Source organism: Phycodurus eques, chromosome 3 (genome assembly GCF_024500275.1).
Source record: "Phycodurus eques isolate BA_2022a chromosome 3, UOR_Pequ_1.1, whole genome shotgun sequence".
Classification (NCBI taxonomy): domain Eukaryota; kingdom Metazoa; phylum Chordata; class Actinopteri; order Syngnathiformes; family Syngnathidae; genus Phycodurus; species Phycodurus eques.
This window is the reverse complement of record NC_084527.1, coordinates 11,789,364-11,812,201: the sequence shown is the minus strand read 5'-3', so window position 1 is coordinate 11,812,201 and position 22,838 is coordinate 11,789,364. Positions and strand designations below refer to the sequence as shown.

The 22,838-nt window shown below is 42.3% G+C and overlaps 2 protein-coding genes across 2 annotated transcripts in view; one reads left to right on the top strand and one right to left on the bottom strand.

Moving 5' to 3' along the window:
• Positions 1-22,838, bottom strand: part of pi4kab (phosphatidylinositol 4-kinase, catalytic, alpha b) — a 31,160-nt gene continuing 8,322 nt past the window's right edge. The window contains 42 exon segments of the mRNA XM_061672064.1: positions 1-945; positions 1,041-1,124; positions 1,823-1,912; positions 1,983-2,142; positions 2,541-2,661; positions 2,747-2,872; positions 2,963-3,067; positions 3,143-3,249; positions 3,981-4,051; positions 4,138-4,281; positions 5,111-5,240; positions 5,299-5,419; positions 5,498-5,551; positions 5,629-5,796; positions 6,465-6,555; positions 6,896-7,095; positions 7,211-7,290; positions 7,373-7,531; positions 7,759-7,886; positions 7,977-8,084; positions 8,175-8,326; positions 9,759-9,917; positions 10,005-10,132; positions 10,212-10,368; positions 11,748-11,840; positions 11,929-11,943; positions 13,021-13,140; positions 13,315-13,404; positions 14,502-14,567; positions 14,569-14,586; positions 14,706-14,787; positions 14,876-15,000; positions 15,074-15,144; positions 15,227-15,309; positions 15,381-15,514; positions 16,340-16,476; positions 17,561-17,669; positions 21,614-21,664; positions 21,755-21,923; positions 22,081-22,184; positions 22,460-22,643; positions 22,721-22,816. Of these exon segments, the coding sequence (XP_061528048.1) occupies positions 894-945; positions 1,041-1,124; positions 1,823-1,912; positions 1,983-2,142; positions 2,541-2,661; positions 2,747-2,872; positions 2,963-3,067; positions 3,143-3,249; positions 3,981-4,051; positions 4,138-4,281; positions 5,111-5,240; positions 5,299-5,419; positions 5,498-5,551; positions 5,629-5,796; positions 6,465-6,555; positions 6,896-7,095; positions 7,211-7,290; positions 7,373-7,531; positions 7,759-7,886; positions 7,977-8,084; positions 8,175-8,326; positions 9,759-9,917; positions 10,005-10,132; positions 10,212-10,368; positions 11,748-11,840; positions 11,929-11,943; positions 13,021-13,140; positions 13,315-13,404; positions 14,502-14,567; positions 14,569-14,586; positions 14,706-14,787; positions 14,876-15,000; positions 15,074-15,144; positions 15,227-15,309; positions 15,381-15,514; positions 16,340-16,476; positions 17,561-17,669; positions 21,614-21,664; positions 21,755-21,923; positions 22,081-22,184; positions 22,460-22,643; positions 22,721-22,816 (4,642 nt within the window). The 3' untranslated portion in view covers positions 1-893.
• serpind1 (serpin peptidase inhibitor, clade D (heparin cofactor), member 1) lies at positions 18,172-20,992 on the top strand. Its single transcript, XM_061672065.1, has 6 exons — positions 18,172-18,437; positions 18,520-19,163; positions 19,286-19,434; positions 19,523-19,647; positions 20,354-20,498; positions 20,587-20,992. Exons 1-6 carry the CDS (start codon positions 18,172-18,174, stop codon positions 20,776-20,778), a joined length of 1,521 nt encoding a protein of 506 aa, XP_061528049.1. The 3' UTR covers positions 20,779-20,992.

The following is a 22,838-nucleotide window of genomic DNA, read 5'->3' as shown; positions in this document are numbered from 1 at the left end:
CCTCACGAAACTCAGTATTAGTAAACTCTGCACTATCATACCAACTTAAAAGGTACATTTTATTTTTATTTTATAAGATACATATACAAGTTTGAATGCATGAGTGTTTCTTTAAATTAATATAATCTTTATTTGATTTGGCATCCTGTGCATTCTGATTCAAAAGGCGTAAATATATAGAAAAAGGAGACAGAGAATGGGTCACGGCTATAAATGTACAAAGAGAGGCGGAATCGTTACAATCAGTGATGTTACAACTAACACCAAATTTGACTCATCCGAAAAACATTCACCAAACCCCCCAAATAGCTTCATGGCAAGTGGACCCCAACAGAACCTTTTCATTCAAACTGTCACCGTCATCCAAACGAACAATAACATTTCATTTACGTGGACTAGCAACCCTCCCCTTTGGAACTTAGACATACCCCAGTAATTTTGTGCATCCTCACCATGGCAACCGTGACCCACGTCGACAGTGCTACAAACGAGACGAGTACCCATCATCCGATTGGTCCGTGAAAAAGGCGAGTACAGCATTACCATCAAGTACGAGACGCCAGAATAGGCCACGTTGGTCTGACTGCAACTGAAGATTACGTCGCATTTTCATCAACAATCATTTCAAATTGGCACAAAATATCACGTGAACATGCAAACTAACAGATTTAAGTGCACACAAGTCAAGATGCGACAAGTGCAACAGGATATTCATTTCTCAATAACGACGACACGTAGCTCAGAAGGGAAATAAATTAAGTGGAGAACTAAATGACAATAAAAAGGCAAGACGACATCCACGAGCCACAGAAATTAATGTAGAACAATATTAAAAGGCACGCAAACATACACACGCGTGCCATCTATGGGTGCACATGCTCAGGCACAAGCGTTTAGTATGGGATCTGGTTTTGGTAATACTGGATCATGTCGTAGGTTCGACTCCTGCAGGAAAACAAGAAAAGAGAATTGGCGTGTAAATGATAGTTTCCTCTCAAGTGGCAGACTATAGGGAGGAGCTTTGTGGTTCTGATACCGACCGGCTGCTCAGGAAGCAGTTCTGGATGACTTTAATAATGAAGGCAGCTGCTTCTTTCTCACTTAAACCCGGGTTGAAGCGCTGCCTACAGCAACAGCACCGGGAGAAACGTTACACTACAGTAATCAACCACTAGTTACAAACTGTGAGTAATGTTTATATATATATATATATATATATATATATATATATATATATTGTACGTCATGTGTTTTTAAATAAGAAAAATTGTGCTGTACAGTATTGTACTTTAAAAAAAAGCAAACATAATTTAAGAATGTAAAGAATTAAACAGTTGGTGCATCATGAATTCATGCATTAGTTTAATGGGAATTGTGTATCGTGTGTGTGTCTTGGCCACCAGGGGGCAGAACAACAAAGCTGCAGTTATATTAGTATTTTTGCAGAGGATAAAGAATATATGCCTGTGACTATTGTTACACTACATTGTCTGTCTGCAAGTGTTCGTGTTCAAATATAGTTGTGTAAAGATTTATAACGACCGCAATGTCGATGCTAGCTATGTTAGCTTGTCTATGACGTTTCCCATTATGTGTTAGCATTAAGCTAGTGGACTTTCCTAAGACGAAGTTATGTGGCTTGTTTAACATCACAACGTGCAATTGGTAATTCGTTTATGTTTAGCTTGATAGCACATTTCAACCCTCGTAAGTCGGGGTACCACTGTCGTTGAATTCATCAAATGTGAACATGACCTTACAATAAATAATACTGCAGTGTTCTGTGCACACTCAAAAACAATAAATCCCGGCGGCGACTCACTTGAGCAGCTTGATGGTTTGGCCTCTGAAACAGGGGAGCCCCGTGTCCAACATGAGGTTCACCAAGGAGACCACCCCGTCCATGTAGGGTCTAAATTCACCAACCGGCGTCAACGTTGTCACGGCACCTCGAGAGTTCGTTTTGGTGTCGTAATACTCACCTGACTGCCAGGTAGCCCCTCACGCACATCTCCATGAACCACTTGAAGGGCGTGGCCTCCATCTTGCCGCCCATAATCATCACCATCTCGTCCGTCAGCTTGATGTCGGGCTCCCAGCCCAGGTTGCCGCCGGGGGAGCTTTCGAACATGAAGCCGAAGTCTGAGCATCGAATGTACACGGATTAAAACAGAGGTTATTTTGAATTCGGGGCGTGTGGGACAGAATCAAAACAGATTCAGCAGGTGGCGCTACAGTGAAAACAGCATGATATATTTTGTGTGAGTTGTCTCGATCCAATCACGTGATTATCAGCTGATCGGTATCCGGTGAAAAAGATCAGATTTATTTATTATAAAGTTACAAAACAATCCCGAGCTACAAAGATATCACCAAATGGAACAGCAAAAGCTTAGTTTTAAATACCTTTATTCAAATAGTCAAATTAAATACAAATGAAGACAGCTGAAACGATTCGGATGCGCTTTCTTTTAATCTTCTTAATGAGAGTACTGTAGGTTTTCATATAAATCCCAGTGCACACACTACGACACACTCACCGATGTGGATGAGGTGTCCCTGGCTGTCCAGCATGATGTTGCCGTTGTGCCGGTCTTTAATTTGCAGCAGGAAGAGCAGCAGGCTGTACGCCGCCATGCTGCGAATGAAGTTGTACCGCGCCTGCAAGGAGAAACACGCAGTAGCGAGTCTCACCCGTGTTTGACTGACGACCGGGCTTGTTCATTGTCAAAAAAAAAAAATTTACCTTCTGGAATGCCAGCGTAGATTCATCGCCGTACTGGTTGCGGAAATAATCGTACATCCCAAAGTCCGTCTGGCGACCGAGCTGATCCCGGGACTTGCAGTCTGGAATGCACTCGATCACGCCGCACTGTCAGCCAGCAAAGGGAGGTTAGACGAGAAAGTTCCCTCTTCAGCTTAGCAATGCTTGGAGCGGCCATCATTTTCGAGTAGGTCTTACTCCCGGAGCCGTGGCCACCACCCTGTAAGGGAACACGTAGAGGTCCAAGCCCACCAGTTGGAAGATGTTCTTGAACAGGCTGATGATCTGAAGCGCCAGCATGTCCTTAACACAAACGGAACACTTAGTACGATATGAAATCATGGGAACATTCGAGTCGGGTCAACGGAAGGTCAGTACTTGTCTGCAGTCGTCGCCCACTTTAAAGATGGCCGCCTGCCAGCAGATTTTCTTGGCTTCCTCTTGGCTTTTTTCATCCTCCGCAGAGTCGGAGCAACACCGCAGACCTGAAGGGAAGAAGAGCAGCAGTTAGAGACCATCAATGTCATGTTCAAGCTCCTCCAGCACCTTAAAGCTGCTGTACATCTTTGTTTACGCAACCCTAACTTGTACAGTACGCAAGTCAAAACGTGCCGTAGTCTACTATTAATGTCTCATGTGAAAGTCATAACTACAGTAAAAATGTGTATGAAAACCCCTTCTAAGGCCATAAATATAAAACAGTAAATACGACAGTACTATTTTGAGCATGCCTTCAAGTGCAGTGCAATGAAGTATTCTTACACCGCTGCGCAAACCCGTTCACTACGCGCCCTTGTTAACCACCAAAACCACGTACAGTATGTTGGTACCACTGTAAACTGAGGACCCGCTGAATTGCTACAGTTATGCAATTTGTTTATTATACAGTGTTCCCGTTCTATATTTTCGATGGGCGTTTTTTTTTAATTTTTTTTTTTAAATCTGTTTTTAGAGTATACTTACTTTTCAGCCATTTATTGAATGCTCGGACAACAGTAATTTGGTCCCACTATTGCGGAACTTATCCACCGCAATTATAGGGGGTTCCATTTAAATAAAGTTTCGAAAGCTTTCTGTCCAAATGCAACTTCCAGAATCTAAGGCTTTTTAAACCTTAAAATCACATTACCATGACTTTCTTGCACCGGCTGGACCTGTGACATGTTTGTACACAAGTTTCCAGAGTACAACACAATATAAACATGAGTGACAATACCTTCTTTTTCTAGCTCGCTGACTCCACACCTCTTCACTTTGAACTTGGCCAGGTAAGGAGCTTTGGCAGCACTAAACACATTTTTGACAAGATTCGGTGTTACATTTTACGTGAATCGGTGCGGTAAAGGAATGTTCAGTGCAAACATGGGGTCCACCTTTGCATCGGGGTCCCAGATTTGTAGTCTATATCAAACACGATGGCCTCGGGGTTGCTGGGTAGATAGCAGCCAGGCTGGACTTTGATTTGGGAGAGTGCGTCCAGGCAGGCCTTTTTCCGCTCCTCCCCTTTTGGGAAAGGTCTGATTGTGACAAACAAAATGTGACGTGAGCATGCATGCGCAGGAATCTCGCAGAATGACTCCACGCTACAGGCGACAGCTCGACTCTGTTGTCGTTCACAAGGGAGAAACATTCACCCCTGGATAGTTGCCGTTATTGTCTTAATGAGGACTGAGGGGAGCTTTGTCAGCTGAGTGGGACACATCAGAAGACAAATAATTAGCTTCAGTGAGCAGCTTCCTAGACCAGCGCGTAATCAGAGCGACGCTAAAGCACACAACGCTTTGGAAATGATCGACCGAGGTGTTTCGAGAGGGGAGGCGGAGAAGAGCAAAACATCTGAACACACGGGAAAACTCCACGTTGTCAACAAAGCAATTATCAAGAGGGCATGGTTTTATGGTGATGTGGGTCCATTTGTTGTTTCAGTTTCTGTCCAATAGTTTAATTAACACCTAAATCAATAGCAATTAAATGTGCTGCTTAAATGCATATTCTTAACATTTAACGACATTTCCACGATGGACCAGAGGGTAAATTAACAGTCCAACAATCCGCAGATCTTGGAAGGGAGAACAAAAATAAATAATAATAATAATAATAATATACATGCTGTATATTTATTTTTAAAGTCTGGGATTCTATTCCTGAGTTGCACAACGCCATTTTGCCTCGAATGCTTCAAGAAATAGCTGATTACACAACGTCTTTATGAAATTGAATACTAGAGAATTAAACTAATTGCTTTTCTGCCAACTTTAATCTTACAATGTGTATTTGTCTACCTGCTCTGTGATACGCTCTTTTCCTATTCATACACAGCTTCTTCAAATGCGTGTGAGTTCGTACTTGATAGTGGCCGACACGTTGGTGATCTTGTTGAAGAAGTCAAACTCTCGCTGGTAGAAGTCCTTGGCAGGTCCAGACAAGGAGCCAGTGATCTCCTCCACCATTTGCTCCAACAGCTCGCCAATGTCGGCTGCAGGAGGGAGATGGAGTTTTTGTACACATCCGTTGTGTCGTGAGAGTTATCTTACGGTCTTTCTGGTGGGCTTCCTCATCCAGATAGATGTTGGTCTTCATGTTCCAGATGAATTGGTGGGCGAGGAGCTGCGACTTCTGAGCGGCCCACAGGATGTATTCCCTCACGTAGCCCATCTAGACCAAGAGACAGCCAGGGTCATTCAAACAACAAAGCTAGTGCACATGTTTGGATATCAAAACTCGTATAGTCACCTTGTCGTATCGAAGTGCTTGGACAATTTGAGGAATGTAAAACAAGATGGCGTCCTAGAAAAAGTAGTCAAAATACATTTTAGTCAACCGTCACTAAAAATACAAATGCAACAGGTGACATGTGAGCGTACGGGAGGGAAAGAGCGGAGCACTTTGACCCCGTATTGCGCCGTGAGGGGGTGAGGAGGGTACATGGACGAGAAGTAAGACAGTCCCGTTGGTGGATCTGCGGGCGCCCAGCACAGGATGTGACTCAGCTCGGGAGAGTCGGCGTCGATTGTGTGCCACGTCACCAGAAACTGAAGAGAAATAGTTTTACATTAAAAACATCACTCAAATAGCTGCAATAGATGTCTAGTATCATGTGCTGAATGATGAAGGCCGTGAGAAGGACATGCTCTCCTTCCTGCCTCATCATCTTCGTTATACACGTGAGAGGCTCATTAAGACATACATTAAGCGCTCTGGATGGAAACTGGAGGGAGTGGAGCATCACCTCATTAAGAGCATCCTTTCTCCAAAGACATAATAGGTCACAGCAAAGCATTTGCACTCAAGATGTTTTAAGAGCTCAGCACTTTGAAATGTAAATGGCATTGGTTAGCGTAAAAGAATACAATTTACCATCTGTTGTATTGGCACAGGGGAATCAATCTGCTCAAATGAAGCCAATGAGAGAATACCTTAGTACCGTGATACCTAATAAATAAATACATACGCTAGATTCTTACCTTGAGAAAGAGACGCCTAGAAGACAAAATGGGCTAGTAATGAAACACCTCTTAATATATTAAGCAATCACTTAGGAGTTGAACAGTTCAATGCTTCCGACATTGTGGGACTAGACTGGAGAAAGGCCTTTTCAAATCCTTTAGGAGTGTGCCGCAGTGCACCTAGCAAGGTCCATAAAGACATGCTTGACTGAGGAACTTGCGCAAAAGCCTGGCATAAGGCCTAACGATCTCACCTTGACCGCTTCAGGGACGTCACACACGGCAGCCGGATCCAGACGCACCAGACGTGTCACCTCAGACACGATCGCTTCAGTGTGTTTAAACCTGAGGAGAAGGAAAGAAAATCGTGAACATGCAATGCTTATGTCATAAAAACACATTTGAATTACACAGTAGGTGTATTCGTGAACAGTAAACCGTGACTATTACATACTGTAATAACCAAAACATTTCAAGCAGACAATTCGGTTTTTTTTTTACTTTTCAAAATGATTTTAGTTTAGAAAAAACAATAGATACTGCTGTAAAATGCATGCCAGGCCAGAAGCTGGTGATGCTTTTAATGAGATACTGGAAATACTTTTATGCTTTCACTGATTAGTAGTTTCTTAACGTCCTCTGTACCAATCTCAGAAATTGACTTGCGTGCAAGGCCTTGGCATACCTAGCGGGCAGCTGCAGTGCCAGGTATGGCGTGATGCTCCACGCCAGATTGACATTGTCCTTCCACTGTTTCTCCGTCAAGCTGATGTATTTGGACCTCCAGTTGGCGATGCTGGTCTCCACAGACTGCTCTGTGGCGATGGCGAGCTCTTGAGTGGACAAGGGGTTGTACCACGTCGTCAGCCGCTCGATCTCGCTGGCCTGCGATACAGGAAAGCGACACAGACAAAAACAAAAACAACAAAAAGCGCTGAGCAGCTAGCACGTCTCAATGCATATTTATGTGGATATAGAAAGTGTGATCAAATATAAATACCAGTAAAGCCAGTAAAAGGGTACGACGTTTCATGTAGTACTTGTGCAGTTGAGAGCCTCTGTTGCTTTTTTTGGAGAGACCTTAAACAATCCAGGAGAAACACATCAGCAATATAACATCAATGTTGTTGTTCTTAAAATTTTGAGATTGTGCGTCTTTCACCTGATTTCTTGGATATGGTGGACATTCCAGAGGACAGAGGGTAGGTGTTAATCCAACCCTGAGCCACCTGCTGCCTCTGACCCATCGCCGCATCCAGGTTACTGCGGCTGTCCGCCACCGCCATCGCTGACAAGCTGTTCACCGACATGTCTTGTGGATCTAAACCAAGCCACATAATTGCATTTAGCATTTTAGTGCAACACAGACCACCCAGGAACGTACACTTACTTGCCACAACATTAGATACACTTGCAGAATCCATTACAAGAGCTGTATTGAAAAATATTTTCCAAAAATAATAATCGTCACTTTATAGACCTTATTGCATTGTGCACGAGTACCTAATGTGTGGCCAGTCAGCGTGCAGTATACGTAAAGTGCCGAACCTGGGGGAACCAGCTGGTTGGCAGCCAGATACTTTTTGTCTGACTGCAGACAAGCGTAAAACTTGATCATGATGCTAATGTCTTCTCTCAACCTCTGGTCAGCCTGAGTGGGAAATTTGGGATTGACGCTACAAGAGTAAAAAAATAAATAAAACAAAACCGTGAAATGAATACAGTGCCGAGTTTCTTTCCTCCCCTGTAACTCTCATCTTTTCTACCTGAAGTAGTCAAACGCTGTGGAATAGATCTTCTCTCGCAGTACATTTTTGATGGTGGCGTTCGTCACCACGTCGGCATGCAGAAGAGTTAAACCCAGAGTGAGCAGTCTGCAGTAATGGAGAGATAGCAAAATGGTGTTATTGTGTTTAACACGTTTCACAGTTGATGATGATTCGTTAGGCCTGAAAAAAGCACACCTAAATCTTGGTCCGATGGCGGCCACGTGGGTGTTCAAGTTGCTTTTGGCTCCTTCCACGCTCAGAGACAGCGACCTCTGCAGGATGGTGGTGAAAATCTCCACCTGGTCCGAGCTGCTGTACTTGGCTATTTCGAACCTCTGCACCAGAAACTGGAAGAAGAAGATAAAAATGTATGGACCTTACTGATGCATTGTGTCACAGTCATGTCCACAAGGTCTCCGTATGATGAAAAATAGAGATCCAGGAGGAAGAGTTCCAGCCCAACATTGGTTGATTGGTTGATTAATCCGCTATATGTGTAACGTCACATGACCAAAACCCGAAAAAACAGGTTAGCGGGTGTCCTGTGCTTGCTGCAATTAGGGCGGCATTGAGTAATCACATGTTTCGTGTATTTCAAGTGGAAAAAATGCTTGAGGATTTTCTTTGTCTGCCTCCGGGATCCAATTATTTAACTCACTCACTACCAGACCTCCCAGTTTGATACTATCGGTACATACAGTAGCTGCCTGTTGATGGCAGACAGACTAGCGCAACGTGGATATGACATCATATGCGGAGCATACGTTTTTTTGATTCAAGGAGCGCGAAATAAATGGCGACTAGGTGGTAGTTTGCAAGCCACTGTTAAACACAACTACTGTAGGTGAAAAACATGATTGTGAGTGGCAAAGTTTGTCAAAAAATGTATTCAGTTAATATTTGGGTTCCCTATCGACGTGTCGTCATTTAATTTTAGTTTAGTTAGTCCGGTCTAAGTTCTTAAGCGCACAGACACGAACCTACTGTATTATGTTGTCAGATCCTAAAATGCTCGCTGCTCAAGTGGAGTTGCACAACAACTCATGTTTTTATATGAATCAATGCTAAGTTGAAACTGAAATGTGTTTTATTTATTTGTATTTGTTTGAAACTGCCTCACTGAAAATATTTCGAGACAAGAAAATACTGTTTGCTGCTCAATGTGAATCTCCGGAAAGAAAAACAATTGGTCATTCATTTTTAAGTGAAAGTGCTATTTTTTTCTTATGGATTCATAATTGCTCTTGAACTAAACAAAAATATAATTTATCCGAATACCCGATTATCCAATAAGAACTTTGGTAGGAAACTCGAACACTAAAATATTCGATAGCTGCTGCCCTAGCTGCAATAACTAGAAATAAACAATGGGTTCATGACATCATAGATGGAACACAAATTTGCGATGAAAAAAATTCTTTATAGCTAGTGTCTTCAGACAAAAGTTAAATTAGACCGTTTATTTATACAAATATGATATGATTCTACAAACGTGATATGATATACAGTATGAAAACACCAACAAAGCCTAAACACAGAATAGTGTCATTTTTGGTGACAACAAAGACATGGTAGACGTTTAAAGTTCCAACGGGTGCTTTGTTGCAGCGCCACTCGACATTCACACGAGCTGTGAGGAAGTGCTTCTGCCTGTTTTGAAGAATTCGGAAATGGGTTGCGCATATAGTGGATTGATTCAAAAGAGGTGTGTCCCAGTACACTGCTTCACGATAGTGGAGAACGTTCGTCCTGTAAGTGGGATCAAGCAGTGTCACTGACCTCTATCCACAGGAAGTGGGGTATGACGTCGGGTGCGCAGGGTGCAGGCTGGCTCTCTTCTGAGACAGCCAGAGGGCCCGCCTCCTCCTTGGTGACGGAGAACAAACCCTTTTTCAGCTCCACCGTCCTCTGCCAAGCGCCTGCCATCTCACGCATGAACTGGACACACAGAAAAGAAAAGATGTATTCACTCTATGTGAACGTGGTCAGTACTCAAAGTACATACCCATGTAAAATGATACTCACTGGTACTTCAACCCCATCGTGCGCAGCCAGCAGCCACTCCCAACACGCGATGGCCGTTTCCATGCCGTGCTCGGTGAACATTTTCAGGGGCGACCAGCACAAATGGTGCAGTAGCTGAGGGTTGCAGTCTGACATGAAAGGAAGGTTAAATTAAGCCAAAATCTAAATTGTTTGACAGCCCCGGAGTTTTTGTGCAGAATGACTCACTTCTGGTGATTATAAGCAAGGCTGCCATCTTGAACATGGCCTGGGTGAAAGCCTCTGGATCTTGGCTGTCTAGAGCAGTCATCATCTGCTCAATCATCAACTTGTTCAGGTCTGACTGACTGTGCGTTGCCTCTGAAAACTGGATCATACCGGCCACCTGATAACAAACACATACATGATCTTTTATAGATTTGACAAAAAATATGAAAGGGTTCATGTGAAATAAAGTAGTTTTCAGTAATAACGTCAATCTTATGCCCTATAAGTAATATTGTATGATCAAACAAGTAATATTAATGATATTAATAATAATAATGCATTACACTTAAACAGAGCTTTTCTAGACACTCAAAGATGCGTTACAATTTCACGCACACTATTCATTCGCTCATCAACCACACCCTAGTGGTGACAAGCTACTTGCGTAGTAGCCACAGCTGCCCGAGGGCAGTCTCGTGGAAGCGTGGCTGCCATTCTGAGCCTACAGCCCCTCCGACCACCACCGAACATCCAATCGCATTCATTCATAGGCAACGTTTGGTAAGTCTCTTGCACACGACGACGACGCACACTCAGGCGGGGACACGAACCGGCGACCTTCCAGTTGCAGGTCTCTTACTCTTACACCATACCGCCCACAGCATATTGATGATTAAACTCACTGGACACTTTATTAGGAACACTTGTACTATAAAATGATGATACATTTTTTTTAAATGCATTTATAAAAATAATATTGCTGGGTTTAGATGTAGTTCACGATGTCGCGTTGACCAATGTGCGTAAATGATAATAGCAAGAGCCAGATGCTATTACATATACAAGTAGCACTGCGGGCAGTGTTAGCTGAGGAGGATGCAGTACAGATGAAGTGGAGAGAGACCTGAGTGACGCTTTTCGTCACGGAAATATGAGTAATAGTATTCAAACGGTCAAAATGATCAAATGTATCTGTTATGTGATTAGTGTTCTCATCGATTACAGTAAAAGCATTGAGACTTGAGAGGATTCACATTAGCTAATCATCTCCAAAAAGGATTTCAAGGACTTCATCTAGCTCAGGACATAGGGGAATGTTCTTACATTTTTAGTTGATCAAAACATTAATATTCAAAACCTTTGGTGACAAATATTATTCACTCGACAGCGGGAACACGTCAGTTACAGTTACTAGTTACTTAAGCTGTCATATAATTTTAACAGATGTCAAAAGCAGAACAAAGTGGCCTAAATTACATAAACACCACTTTCAAAACTGAACTCAAGTACAGTAGTTGAGGAAATGCATTTAGTTACATGTCGATGTGGAGGGCCCCAAGACTGGGTTTGCCTTAGGGCCCCAAATGACTAGCTACGCCCCTGACTACAACCACAATAATAAAACAAAATACTATTAATTTAATACTCTCTGACAGTGTCAGTGCCTTTAAAATCCATTTCAAAACTCTTGCATTGCACCTTACATGTCAATGTTGTGGCATGTGAATCCAAGCCCCGGCAAGCTTTTGATATCTTAACAAAATATGTACTGTATACCTCTCCAGTGTATCGGTTGCGCAGGTTGAGCGACGCCATGAAGTTGGAGTAATCTCTCTTCACACATGCTGGTCTTTCTGTCAGCTGGGTGGTCTGGAGAGGCAAAAACAATGTCATTTGCGGCTCAGCAATCGACAAATATGACAAGCTCCGCCTCTCTGTAATCAGTGTTCAAACCAACCTGAAGGAACGCAGCCTATGGTGCGGGGCAGAGGAGGGCACCAGCATAACCGGTTAGCCAAATGGGCAACCGTCCATCCAAACAACCCACCATTCCATTGCAGCCAAGTAACCAGGTAACCAGCAAAATCCGTAAAGTAGCCAACCAACCAGGCAGGTGGTTTGATAGAGACAAATAAAAGAAATAAAGCAAATGAAAGACACAAATAGCAGAAAGCAAGCCCACGAACACATTCTGTATATCGGATGCACCACAAATGGACACACAACGCTAGTGTCCACATGCATTAGTAAGTAAGTAGAATCACAAAGTAAGCCACGATTGCTAAGCATTATGATGGTACTGTATTACAATACCGCAGTAATGCAAAAATCGATAAAACACTAATACACTGCAATATATATATATATATATATATATGTAATAGAATAAAGAATAATTTGTGTAAGTAAACAAAAACTTTTATAACAAAACTTAAACAGCAATAATAAAATAAAAGTTGGTATGCAGTGAAAATTTGAATGTGAGTGATAGAGATATAGTGTCAATATTATTAAGAGTCATTCAGAAAGCTTACATCGACGTAAGATGCTGTAAACCGTATGAAACATCAACATGCACAAATAACAAGCAAGGTGTTGGCGCAACTCACAAATGTTCTGAGCAAGCAACTAAAAAGCGCATTTGCTGTAAGTTTAAAAAGCCATTCAGTTGGGATAACTGCTTCAATATCGTAGTTTGCTGGATTTTCTACAAGGGTAGTTTGTCAGCTAACTTTACCTGGATGCCATATTTATTGGCAAAGAATCTCTGTAATCTGTACATTAGGTGTGAAAGCTTGTGTGAATAGTTGTCTGTCTCTATGTGTCCATCCTGTGATTGAGAGGTGATCAGTCTAAGGTTGTAGTACCCCCCCCCCTCACCTCAATCAGCTACGTTAAACTCTAGTTTCGCTGTGGCCCTGAAGAGGGTAAGCAGTATTGAAAATGGTCGGTGGCAATACCGATTGTGCAGTGTATCTAAATGTTAAAACACAATACAGTTGTGATTATACAGTAATACTGTGTGTGTGTAAGTGTATGTGAGACTCACGCCCAGTGTGGTACTCTGCCTGTTGTAGCCTGCAAAGTGCAGGATGCTCTCTGTGGCCATGGCCAGGCCGGTGTGGTGGTACAGACCCGACACCCAGTTCTGATACTTGTTCAAGTACTCCTGCTCGACACACAAAAAGAGGAGATAAGTGGATAAAACCTAACGAGAGAACAATACACACATTAGTGTATCCCCAGTTTGAGAGAAACAAATTCTGGATTTTTTTTTTTTTTTTTTTAAAACATCTTTAATTGAGTTCATGTTATCCTACGGTAATGAAAGCAAACAACGGACCTGCAGGTGGGACTTTGTGACTGAAGGAGCCCATTTCATTGCTTCTTTCAGGATCTCACCACAGCGAGCAGCAAAGTCTTTCACTATGCTCTGAGAAGGGCACACAAATAATCAAGTGGAGGAAAATACAATAGATGTAACTACTTACCACATTTTGCCAAAGTGTGTACACAGAATAGCATTCAAAAAAAGCACGAGAACTAATTAGGCCAGTGATTCACAAAGTGGGGTACGAGCACCATTAGCAGTATGCAGGCTGTCTCTAATGCAGTGATGCCCAACCAGTGTGCCGTGGCACATTAGTGTGTCCTGAGCGCGTTTCAGGTGTGCCGTGGGAAATTATAAAATGTTACTTAATTGTGCAAAAAAATATTTATTTACAAGAAATAAGGTATCATTGTTCATCTATTTATGCCAGTGAGGCATAGTGACAGACAGAACGAAGAAATTGTCTTCTATTAGATGGCAGGAAGTACATACAGTAATTAATATATGGGACATTTTTGTTTGTTGGTGTGCTGTGAGATTTTTCAATTGTAAAATATGTGCCTTGGCTCCACAAAGGTTGGAAATCACTGCTCTAGTGGGACGCAAATGAATCGCTGAATTAAATAAACTCAAATTTACATTTTAAACATGAAATAAAATCAAACATATTAGAAGCTGGTAGCTATGCATACAGAATGTCACTACTTTTTATAATCAAGTGTCGTACATTTTTTAACTTTTCATGTAGAATGCATGTCTTACTTTACGAGTACATTTTAAAGTACATATCAGTTGTATTTAACTTTTAAATACAGTACATTTGCATAAGAACTGATTGTTTTGAAACATTTATTAAAGTACATCTTTTACATGCAATACATTTTAATTGAATCATTATTTCAGTAAATCTTTTTACATTTTCCTGGATTCAAGTGGGGTGTTAATGTTCAAACTGTGCATATAGTCAAAGTGCCATACAATAATAAATACAGGTAGACGTTTTCAGAATAAAACCTCAGACATACTTTTTTATGTACACGTAGGCCTACTACATTACTGTATATTTTAATAGTGGTCATGATGGTGGTACTTGTAGAGTTAAGTATTCTTTGGGGTGCGTCTTGATTAGAGGACCACTGAACGAGTAATTTGTTTCTAAACCAACACTGTGCTTCCCTCTAGTGGACAGAAAAACCTACCTCTCTGGCCTCATACGTATCAGGTACAGTGATGCTGTACGGGGTATCTGGAATGTCATAATACGGCCTGGTCCTTGTGGATGTCCTGAACAAGTGGAAAACATTTGAGGCATCAGTTTTGACTACATTATTATACAAGTTCTTTTGTATTTTGAATGCCAAAAAACAGGCTGTGTCCTGTTGTCTACCCTCCCTGCGACTTACTGCACTTAGAGAGAGCGAGAGGGTCTGCAAAATGTCTAACATGGTCTTCAGCACACGGCCGTTCCAAAGCAGATGCGGGAATCTGGTAAAAGCGAGACAGAGCTTACAAAAACATGAATTACTAACGCGCTTGATGTGGTTGAAGCAACGGGAAGGGGAGGATCACTCACGACTCAGCCAAACCAGAAAGATATTTATCTGCCACCCTGCGGATCCTCTTGTGGGTGTGGTTGAAGTTAATTAACAAGAATTGGGCATGGCACTCCAGTTCCTCCTCATGTTCTTTGGTCTTTGGCTACAATAAAATAGAAATGTTGGAGAATAAAATACAAATGTTTTGCTCGATGGGGAAAAAGAGAAACACCCACCTTGTCAGCCATCATTTGGAGGAAGACATCAAACACCTTGTCGCCGACACAAATGATACACTGCATCATTCCTAATGACAATAGACATTTTTGGAAGATAAATAAGACCTAGTGGAAAGAAGAGGATGTACATACAACACCAAAAACCCTCACCGGATTTGTCTTTCTGAATCGCTTTGTCTTCAAAATAGCGAAACATGACCTGGAAGCGGTCAGGATCGTTGGAGTGTAGCATCCTACAAGTGTAGCAAGCTTCATCAACACTCCATTTGAATTGGCAGAACTTGCCTCAAAACATGGTGCAGACCTCATATACTCTAATCTGTAGACTGAGAGCAGGTATGTGGACATGGCGAAATCCAGCTTGTTAATGAGGGCGGATGCTTCAGGGGAGGGGTCCAGGAGATTGTTGATGGTCGCGCGCAGCTCGCTCAACTCTGCCTGGATGAGGAAAAGAGGTTTTCAATATTCTAGACCAGGGGTGCTCAATGCGTCGAAGGTAGTATTGGTAGATCGCATGACATCCCGTAACATAAAAAAAAAAAAAAAAAAAAAGAAATCAGCCTATCATACATCCCTTTTTCTGACACTTGGGTCACGCACATGCGCAAACAACGCTGCTAAAACTGCAGATGCAAAAACAACGGCGCCAAGTGTGTCAAACTAACAAGCTAGTCAGTGAGTTACCTCCAATTTTTATCTCTTGGTGTTTTCTCTTAAAACTTAAGAAAGGGTATAAAAATGAGTGGGGGAGCTGGACCAAGTAAGAAGACAAAAACTTACCACTTTCATACGGAATGAGACGAGGAGTATTTTTTCACAATGACATTTTCGAAATACGTATGCCTCATCTGCCAGTCTGCCATCGCATTACCAAAGAACGGAAATGTGGAGCGGCATTTTAGGACTGTGCATGGAAAATACGACACTGACTACGCATCCCTGGCTGATTCACTTCAGTGCAAGTCATCGGCGTAAACTCAGGTAATGACAAAACATTTGACATTGTTAATTATGTCGTGTTGTGCAAGATTGGCTCATGCGGTGATGCAAGGTAGGTACATCAACATACATTGGTGCTGAGCTGTGTTGGCGGCCCAGAATTTTAGCTCACTGGTAGAGCTCTGCGCTCTCAAACCGGAGACAAAAGTAGATCGCGGGAGGTTGGCTGTTTGAAAAGTAGATCTTGGGGCAAAAACGTTTGGGCACCCCTGTTCTAGACACACAACCGACGTTCTGAAACGACTGCCGCGTTCTCAGTATTACCGGTGTGACAGTGTCGTTTTTCAAGGCAGAGTTGTACTGCAGTTCTGAGCGTAGGGGCTCTCCGCTGGGGAAGGTCAGGAGAGGAGACTTGGTGGCAATCTCACAAACACCCTCATACCACTCTTTGGGCCAGAGACCTGCAAAGAGAAAGTAGATACAGAAACACTGTGAGCCAACCCCACATTAAATGTTTAAATCTACTAATAATCAACCATGCATGATGTACATCTGGTCAAGCTGATGGGCTATAATAAACCAATATTATATATTTTTTAAATGTAATAATGCTCAGTTTCTATGGAAATTAACTTAAGAGTGTTTATTAATGTGGTTTAGTCTGTAGTGGATTGCAACTGCACCGCAACATGCTGAAATGCTTCTAATGTTATTCAGCTATTTGAACGTAGCAAAATATTACAAATGTGTCAAATGAGTCATGCATTTACATTTACACTCTACATCTATTTGACAGAAATAAACAATTGAATATATAAAGTGTTAACATAACATTTAGCATAACGTAATTTCCTCTTAATTCTCCTGGTAATTGTCCAACATTGAAAATTCTCATTATTTTGCAACCCCATTCATGTACACAACCACCACAATAAAAGAGGCTGAGAAAACAGCAATTTACAATGAGTGAATTTAAAAGCGAGGTGCAGAGTGGTACAAAATTATCACTGCATCATACTGCAGTGATGCCTGAGATAGTGTACGAGTGCTAACATTTGAGGTACGAGTGTCGTTCAGACCACCACCGTGAGATCGCTGCAGCAAACGTCACAATATCCGGCCACCATCAGTTCACATTGGTTTCCTTTCAGTGGAAGGACAATATCAGTCGGTGGCGGTAATGCACCATTAAGCTAGTTTGCCGACCGCCAACAGACTACAGAAGAACAAGGTAGGACAAAGCATTAGGTACAGTCGGGCTTTGTGATCCCATTTTCTGTTTGCAGCTTATGTGAAGAGCAAACGTTATTAATGTGTGTTTTTATACAGTACAATATTGTTGAGTCCAATCTTTCTTGCGACAATTAAAAAATAAAAAAAAAAGTTTTTTGGGGACTGGAATGGATTAATTGCATATCTAGCCATTTTAATGGAGAAAGATGATTTGAGATACATGTTTTGAGACACAAGTGTGGTCACGGAACAAATTAAACTCGTATCACAAGGTACCACTGTATAAAGATACAACATAGCTGTTGATCTAACCTGATCCTTCCACAGCAAAACCCATGACCACCGAGTACAACCAGAAGTCTCGAAACAGCTTCTGGAGGCGGGGCTTCGCCTCCTTGATGGGCGGCAGTCGTCTCGTCAACTGTGAATTCGAGAAATGTTCATAGATCAGATAAAAAAAAATAAAAAAAACTGAGTGTATGTAAGGCTCCATTTAGATAACAAGCTCAATCAAAAAGAAAAGCAATAATATATATAATATATCCCTTAATTACTAGATAGTTATTTTCATATATTTTTGTTGTTAGGACAAGCAGTGTACATTTTTGCTAATGGTGAAGCTGTACTGAGTTACGAGAGGCGTTATTCAGTCACAGGACTTTTGGGTCTGTTTGATCTGGTCTATTTGTTCAGGAGGAGACCACGTCAAAGTTCAATTTGGTATTCAATTCTCTGCTTGTCGCCCGCAAACACAAAGCAGCACACAGCGAAGGTAAGGCACTGGACAAACACAGAGATAGCCAAAACGTCTTTTTATCTTTCTAGCTCAAGTTAATTTGATCTAGTGTGATTGTTTGCTATTGGGGTATTGTGTACATTTGTTAAGGTTTTCAATATCCTTTTGCCCCAGTGAAGCCTTCAGGATGAAGGTGATATGGACAATCGTCTCCGTGGCCTGCCTAGTGGTCAGTCCAGCACTGGCCGCCATCAAAGACCTCACTTCGCACTTTAGTCAATCTAACCCGGACCCCAGAGGCTTTCAAGCAAAGGGGGCAGGGGATATGGAAGACATCCCTTTAGATTTCCACAAAGAAAACACCATCACCAATGACCTGGTGTTTGATGGCTTTGAGGACCAAGATTACATTGATTTTGACAAGATCCTGTCTGCGGGCAGTGATGACTACATGTGAGTATTGTTTTAAGATTATTTTCGGCATGAAATAAAATATTCTTATTTGCATGCATGAGCGACAGGCAACTTTTTTCAGCGAAGGGGATGAGATTGATGAGATTGCCACTCCCGCCCCGGACATCGACATATTCGCCGAACCGTCCGACCCAAAGATTCGTCGTGCCAGACTCCTGCGGCTCTTTCACGGTCGTTCCCGCCTCCAACGCCTCAACATTGCCAATGCCCTCTTCGGCTTTAACCTCTATCGAAGCCTTCGGAATGACGTCAACCAGAGCGACAACATTCTGCTTGCGCCTGCTGGGATCTCCATCGCCATGGGGATGATGTCTTTAGGAGGCGGACCCGGAACCCAGGATCAGATCTACAAAGTTCTGGGATTCGCTGAATTTGTCAATGCGAGCACTCATTATGACAACAGCACAGTACATAAGCTCTTCAGGAAGTTGACACACAGGCTGTTCCGGAGAAACTACGGCTACACGCTGCGCTCCGTGAACGACGTCTACGTGAAGAAGAACGTCTCGGTGAAAGACGCTTTCCGTGCGGAGACGAAGGCGTATTATTTCGCAGAGCCGCAGTCGGTGGACTTCGGGGATGCTGCCTTTTTGAAAAAGGCTAACAGACGCATTTTAAAGCTCACGAAGGGACTCATAAAGGAGCCGCTCAAGAGCGTAGACCCAAATATGATGCTTATGCTGCTCAACTACCTTTACTTTAAAGGTGAATATAAATGTAAAGTGACCTTTCAAGCTTGCTTTCATTACAAACACCACACAACCATTCATTGTGACCTCCTATGGGTATGACCAGATGTATCTGTGTTCAATCTCTTGTATTACCAGGCACATGGGAACAGAAATTTCCCAAAGAGATGACCCATTACCGCAACTTTCGAGCGACCGAGAAAACAAACGTACGAGTGCCGATGATGACCAACAAGGGGAACTACCTGGCCGCTGCCGACCACGAGCTTGACTGTGATATCCTACAAGTGAGTTGGGGGATTCCTCCAGATTTAGAGATGGCAATGGAGGACACACGACAGTAAATCTGACTGGTGTTATGCTGGCCTTTTCCAGCTCCCATACACGGGAAACATCAGCATGCTCATTGCCTTGCCGAGGAAGATAACAGGTATGAGGACCTTGGAGCAGGAGATCTCGCCCACAGTTGTCAACAAGTGGCTCAAAAACATGACAAACAGGTCAGCAGCATCCTTCCACCAAACAAGTGGAGGAATTGCACAACTGTGTGCGTAACTCAGTCTTGGGCTTGGGAACCGGCTTTAGGGTTCCTGATCGGATGAGAAATATTGCTGGAGTGAGGCCAGTTCAGTTCAAAATACAGGGGGGTTGGAAAAAGTACAGTAAACACTCTGAATTCTCAACAACTCAGTTTGACCCACATTTCATGACAGCTATGGTCCTTACGCCTAACAAAAATCCAGAACCTGAATATAAATGGGATAAAACTGGACAAATAAACTGAGAATCTGATGATCTCAATTACTCCCTCACCATCAAATCCAAATGTTAGCATTACTTTCTTTTGTTGTGTTAATACCATTTCAGAAAGGTGAGTGATGATAGGCCAATGAGAACAAGGTTAAATGTCGATTTAAAAAATAAGGATACATTTTTACTGTCTTTCGGTAAGAAGTAAGTTCCATTTTACTGTTGTCATTAACAACAACAAAAATTGGGAAAGGACATTTAGACTGGTCCCGTAAGAGTGTTTAGAACTCTTACGACGAAATATGTACACATGGTGCTACGTAGTGGTAGTACTCCTTGGTACTTTGCAGTACAACTAATACTAATGGAAAGAAATAACACAGTGGTAGCCCTAGATGTGTTTTAGATCTTGGACAGATTTATATGCGTGTATATGAGACGTTAATTTCCCTGCAGGACACGTGAGGTTGTTCTACCTCGCTTCAAACTGGAGCAGAACTATGACTTGATTGCGAATCTCAAGGAGATGGGTCTCACTGACTTGTTCCACGACGGCGCAGACTTTTCTGGAATGACTTCAGATAAGGTTGCCATGAATTGGGTGAGTCGGCAGATTTCATCGTAAAGTAAAAAAGAGAGGTAGCTTTGGCTGATGTAGGTTTTTGGTTTGTTTTTTAATTCTCATAAAGCTTAAGCACCAGGGAACCATCACTGTGAACGAGGAAGGCACAGAGGCGGCTGCTCTGACCCAGGTGGGCTTCATGCCTCTCTCCTCCCAGATCCGCTTCGTAGTAGACCACCCTTTCCTCTTCCTAATCTACGAGCACCGTACGGACTGCGTTGTGTTCATGGGCAGAGTGGTCAACCCGTCACAGAACTAAATGTATTCCAAACTGTTCCACGCAATGTCAATGCTGGGAGGTTAATGTGTTTTAATACACTTTCTTTGCTGCAAAATGAAAAAGTAACAGGGAGAAATTAGCTCAGTGCTTGTGTGAGTGTGTGTGCGTGTGTGTGTGTGTGTGTGTGTGCGTGCGTGTGTTGTGTTACTGAACACTGAGACTGAGATTGCCTGGGTGAGTCGAAGCATGCTGTTCTGTCTGTTAATGTTTTCTCTTTTGTTTCCAATTATTCTTGTGGCCAAATTACCTACTTCAAGATTCAGAAATTAATACAAAAACCTATGAAATATTTTATTAATGTACACTGCAATAGACATTTATGCAGAGATTGAGTTTGAAAATGTTTTCAAGTTGTATTAAATTTATATTGATTAAGCCAAACATTTATGCCAACCATGTTATAAAGGCAACCGGACACAAAACTTATACTATACTATATACTAAAACTGTATACTTACTTGGCATAAAATCTGATGGGATCCAATTAAAAAAAAAAAAAAAAAAAAAGATTTCTTCTCAGTTTTGACTACCACTGTGAGAGGTTTACTATTGTGGTTGCACTCTCTAATGGTAGAACTACACTGCATCATAAGAGATATTTCTAATATTTTTGTTACATTATTGACAGCTGGTTGCACTGCAGATATCTTGGTAAATATTTGTCAACTGCCTTGCATGATGACAAATACAGTAACTTGGAGTCACCAGTTAAGCCATAAAGTTGTGTAGATAATTTAACTGAACTCCAATGCTGGGGTGGCATGCAAGGCTTGTAGCATACGACAGGGCATGACTTCAAAATGTACAAACTCACCACAGCAATCACTGGGATGAGAACGCCCAGATTCCCCGCACTACTTGATGCCTTGGAAGGAGATGAGAGATTGTATCACTTTTGTATATCTTAACATCAAAAGATGTGAGTGCATGCATGGAGATGTATCCAAACACCTACTTTAAGCGCTGGCCCTTTATCTGATGCCCGCTCACTGGCTCGCTTCCCTTCCAGGCCCAGTTGGACAAAAAGTTCTAAAAGGTTCACCATGAGTTCATCCACCAGCTGCTCTCCCCGCAGGTTGGCGGCAATGTTGGCCAAAGCGTTTATCACAGCCAGAGAGCAGTGTCTTGAGAGGAAATAGAAACACGCCCAACACGTTCTACTCATCATTATTCCATATGTATGGTTTATGAGGAACCAAACATGTTCTATCCAGGGGTAGAACTGGTATTGTGTGAGTCTACCTTTATTTTCCATTGAACACCAGCAGTAAATACACGCACCTGTAGCCGTGATCTCTGGAGTCTTTAGTAGCAGAGTAGACGACTGAGCTGGCCTTCACACTGATTTGTTGAAATAGGTTCCACACTTCCTGGTAGATGTATTGCTACAGGACAGAATAATGTAAAGGATATTTAACACATCATTAGCGTGAACTTCATTGTCACAGTCTAATGAAAAGCATATTGTACATCCACAATTTTTGTGCTTTTCCATTTTTCTGCATTTCGGATAAAAAGGAAGAAAATAAAACGACTTGGAGATAAGACTCTTCAGAGCTCCTTTTATACTGAATTTTCCTTTACAATAAACTAAGAGCCATGACTGGTCCTTTACGTCGAACGAAGGAGAAGAGGAAGCCAGATGGTCATTCCGACTCACATTCCCTGTAATGACCATGCAGCCTAGCTGGTCTATGATGAGTACGTCCAGCTGAGACGGAGGTTGACAGAACTTCTGTTGTAAGATCTGCAGGATGTGCTCCATCACTTTAGGCGTGTCTCTCAGAGCAACAGCGATGTGTCCCAGTGTCCGAATAGTGTGATCTGGGATGAGGTGAGCATCCCTGGCAGGAAGACAGAGGGTTTTAAAAGAGCTCATTGTTTGGTGATGTTTTGTCTACGACATAGATATGTTGCTCACTTATCATTCTCCTGTGAAATGTAAAAGCGGTTGGACAGACTAGCGAGAAAGGCCTCCACGATCACATTGTCCATGGTCAGGCCAGCTTTCAGACATCTGGCCAAAGGACAAACATCAA

Excerpts from the sequence above, each read along its gene's own strand:
- serpind1 (XM_061672065.1), top strand. The coding sequence starts at position 18,172 with ATGAAGGTGATATGGACAATCGTCTCCGTGGCCTGCCTAGTGGTCAGT. Across the intron at positions 18,438-18,519 it reads GCGGGCAGTGATGACTACAT|CGAAGGGGATGAGATTGATG; the intron begins GTGAGTATTGTT and ends AACTTTTTTCAG. Across the intron at positions 19,164-19,285 it reads CAACTACCTTTACTTTAAAG|GCACATGGGAACAGAAATTT; the intron begins GTGAATATAAAT and ends TTGTATTACCAG.